Source organism: Ictalurus punctatus, chromosome 19, assembly GCF_001660625.3.
Source record: "Ictalurus punctatus breed USDA103 chromosome 19, Coco_2.0, whole genome shotgun sequence".
Lineage (NCBI taxonomy): Eukaryota > Metazoa > Chordata > Actinopteri > Siluriformes > Ictaluridae > Ictalurus > Ictalurus punctatus.
Window position 1 is genome coordinate 26,749,325 of NC_030434.2, and position 3,857 is coordinate 26,753,181.

Genomic DNA, 3,857 nt, shown 5'->3' on the forward strand with positions numbered 1-3,857 from the left:
CAGTTTGTCAATGTGTCCTGCAGGATTTCATCTTTCCTGCAGGAGAGCAGCAAACATCATGCAGAGAAATGAAAATCCTGCAGGATTCTTGTAGGGTTTGTTTGTAAGGGTACTCTGTCTTATTGAAAATCTGCACAATATTTACACAATTAAATTAAACACAGGTCACAGAATGTCGAGACTCACTGCTGGTCCTCAGCGGTGCTCTGGGAGAGTGGAGGTGCTTCATGGAGGTTCCTGGTCCACAGTGTGTGATGCTGACTTTGACCAGCAGGATGCAGAGGTTGTGTGTCGAGAGCTGGGCTGTGGGATTCCTGTGGAGGTGCTGGGATCAGCTGCTTTTGGCCGAGGGGAGGTTCAGGTGTGGACAGAGGAGCTTCAGTGTAGAGGAAACGAATCTGAGATTACCTTCTGTCCAACATCATCTTCACTCAAACACTCAAACTGCTCCCATTACAGCGATGTGGGATTAATATGTTCTGGTGAAGTATCATGATTTAACTTCTGTTTAAATAGAGAACACATACCTGTCAATCAAACTTTAAGCTGTCTGTTAATTTTCCTCTTTCACTGAGCTCTCGGCTGTTCATTCATATCAAATAGAGGCATGGTTGGTGAACGGACCGGACTCCTGTTCTGGTCGAGTGGAGCTCCAGTACCTCAGTGAGTGGGGCACAGTTTGTGCTGTAGGCTGGGATATGAGAGCTGCAGATGTTCTCTGTGCACAGCTGGGTTGTGGGAGTGCTGTGGCTGTGGTGGAGGTCAACTGGTTTGGGGAGGGGAGTGGCCACATCTGGGCTGATGTGTTTGACTGTCAGGGGAAGGAGACACACCTATCACAATGTGACATCTCATCATGGAGTGGAGCTGCATGCTCTCATAAACACGATGCTGGAGTCATCTGTAATGGTGAGATATTAACATCACCTACACCACGTTAGTGAATGAAGTCAGTGTTCATTAGAATATTTAAATGATGTTCTTCTGCTTCAGGATCATCCGTGGCGTTTCATGAGGGGCGAGTGCGGTTGTCTGGAGGGAGCGAGTGTCAGGGGGAGGTGGAGATTTATTTCAGGCAGGACTGGAGGAGAGTTCTCCTGGACTCGTGGAGTCTGTCTGAGGCGTCTGTGCTCTGCAGACAGCTGGGCTGTGGCTCCGTGCTGAACTACCGCTCCTCTCCATCCACCACTGAACACAAACACATGTGTGTAACGGGTTTCAGCTGCTCTGGGAGTGAAGCTCATCTCAGGAACTGCAGCAGTGCACAACCTGTCAACTGCAGCTCCGGGGAACAGCTGTACATCACCTGCTCAGGTAAGCAGCACAACACCTACCAATGAGCAGACATGTACAAAATCAGTCCTTAAATACACTATATGACCAAAAGTTTATGTGGACCCCTGATCTTCACACCAGTGGCTGCCAAGTCTCTTCCATCATGCTGCTGGGGATGGTGGCAGTTTGGACATGGGCAGGATGGTCCTCCTTGTTCCTGAGTATGTTCATGAAAACATGTGAACCATGACTAGTTGGACTGCTTCAATCAAGCAGGCTCTCTGCACAGCCCCATAATCCAGCTGACTCTGGTGCAGCAGACTGTGGGCTGCCAGATGAGCTTCTTCTGTGTGGAAGGCCTGAATGTGCACCTCACTCTTACTTTAGCCATCAATATGCTGAGGTAGTACCCTCGAACATGCAGGTATGCCTCTGTGTCATCCTGGGGTGTCATTCTGACCAGCAAGACTGAGGGGCTTGTGGGTGAGGAAGGAGTCAGGAGGATCTGGATGGCGGCTCAGTGCGCTGCATGCTCATCCATGATTCTGAGGATTTTCTCCTGCTGCTGCTCCTGCATCTCGTCTTGAGACTGTATGATCTGTGAATGGGGATTCGGTTCCATAATTGCATGAAGGTTGTTCTCCAAGATGATCTGTTGGGTTTCTGCTCCAGCACTCAGGTTGAAAATGAGCTTTTTTTTTAATCCTGAGCCATAGCACAGCATTAAAAGAAAGAAAATACCTCTGCCATGTTAATCCACTCATTCCCCACACTCCCGCTGAAGACTGTTACTGTACTCACTCATCTGCCACAGCATGTGAAGCATATTTCATAATTATTTTCTGAATTTAATAATGTTAAGATGTGTACTTATGAACACTTCAAGACCGAACAGTTAGTGTGATCCTTATTGAGTTCTGCATTATTAGGTATGTTGTTATTAGTTACTTTTACTGACATTAATCAAAAAGATTCTTTTGACACTGAGTTTATCATAACTGATGAGATAAAGCAGTTGACTTATATTTCTGAACCACAAAATGTTTGTGTGTGTATGTGTATGTGTAACCCAGGCCCCAGGTCCATCAGGCTGGTTGGTTCTGGGGGAGACTGTGCAGGAAGGCTGGAGGTTTTCCACAGCGGCTCGTGGGGGACAGTGTGTGATGACTCGTGGGATATTGAGGATGCGCAGGTGGTGTGCAGACAGCTGCAGTGTGGAGTGGCCCTCAGTACCCACATACCAGCCTGGTTTGGTCCTGGAACTGGGTCCATATGGCTGAATGAGGTGGAGTGTGAGGGGAACGAGACGTCCCTGTGGAACTGCAGATTTCAGCTGTGTGAAGAGGGTGAATGTGGACACCAGGAGGACGTAGGAGTCGTGTGCTCAGGTACAGTGTAATGACTGAGATTAAACCTGTAAATATGAATATGTCTGTATTTCAAAACTGAGGTCCAAAGTTCCTGAAATTCACCATGATAGACCTGTTTATAAATGTAATCCATGTTGAATATCTTTTTTACATAAAGATAATATTACACATATTTAACTGAGTCAATAAAACAGGATTTTTACAGATTAAGTGTAAGTCATCCTTCTCTCACCAGAGTTTAAAGAGATCCGACTCACGGAGGGCTGTGAGGGGAATCTGGAAGTGTTCTACAATGGAACCTGGGGTAATGTGTGTCACAATCAGATGGAGTTAGAAACAGTAGATATGGTGTGTCGAGAGCTGAACTGTGGAAGACGTGAACATTTGGACTCGGCCAGAGCGAGAGTCGAATCTGCTCCTGACTGGATGGATTATCTGAAGTGTAGGAAACACGACTCTAATCTGTGGCAGTGTCCATCTTCACCCTGGGGACAGAACAGATGTGATAATCGTGATGAGGTGGCTCGTATTACCTGCACAGGTGGGTGGAGTCAGACTTTTCTGCTTCTGTACGTTGCCATAAACTGCAGTGTTTGATTGTGAATAGTGTATAACTAATGTTGCTGAAATATAAAGTGTATTTGTCAGAAATTGATGTTAGAAGTCTGAGAAAAGTCTGCTCTGAGAGATAAAGCTGCATGTGAGACTTTTCATTAATGCATGTATTTTATTACTGCAGATGAGGGAAAGTCTCTACGTACACAAGAAAAGTGCTCTTCATTTCCCTCTCAGAAACACTGCTCAAGTAAGGATATATAAGGAAAAGCTGTTAGTACTGTTCTTCATTTGCATTTGTTAGTGACAGAAGATATTTCCTCATCTGTTTATAAAACCATTTTCTGAGGACTTTAATGTATTTCCTCATATAACCATCCTGAGGGCATCAATCTTCCTCACATTTCATGAAACTTAAACCAGCAGAGATCAAATCAGTAAACAGAACCCAAAGCTGATCTTACTGTTCAAATTATTTTATTCTGCAGAAAATGTATTTATTTATAACATTTAATAAGCAGCTGAATTTCAGGATGTTTGTAATTAGTTTAAGATTCTTTTTCAGAACAAAAAAAATAATTTGGGGTAAACTAGAGCATGCTGAGTATAATATAAGGTTATATTATCATTGTGTTGTAGTGAGCTGTGTGACTGGAG

At 44.7% G+C, this 3,857-nt stretch overlaps 1 protein-coding gene across 1 annotated transcript in view; it reads left to right on the forward strand.

The window, feature by feature from the left end:
• Positions 1-2,320: 2,320 nt before the first annotated feature.
• The window catches only part of LOC128635382 (antigen WC1.1-like), a 2,266-nt gene continuing 729 nt past the window's right edge, over positions 2,321-3,857 (forward strand). Inside the window, exons 1-3 of the mRNA XM_053688129.1 lie at positions 2,321-2,663; positions 2,881-3,186; positions 3,385-3,450. Of these exons, the coding sequence (XP_053544104.1) occupies positions 2,330-2,663; positions 2,881-3,186; positions 3,385-3,450 (706 nt within the window). The 5' untranslated portion in view covers positions 2,321-2,329. The remainder of the gene's footprint in view (positions 2,664-2,880; positions 3,187-3,384; positions 3,451-3,857) is intronic.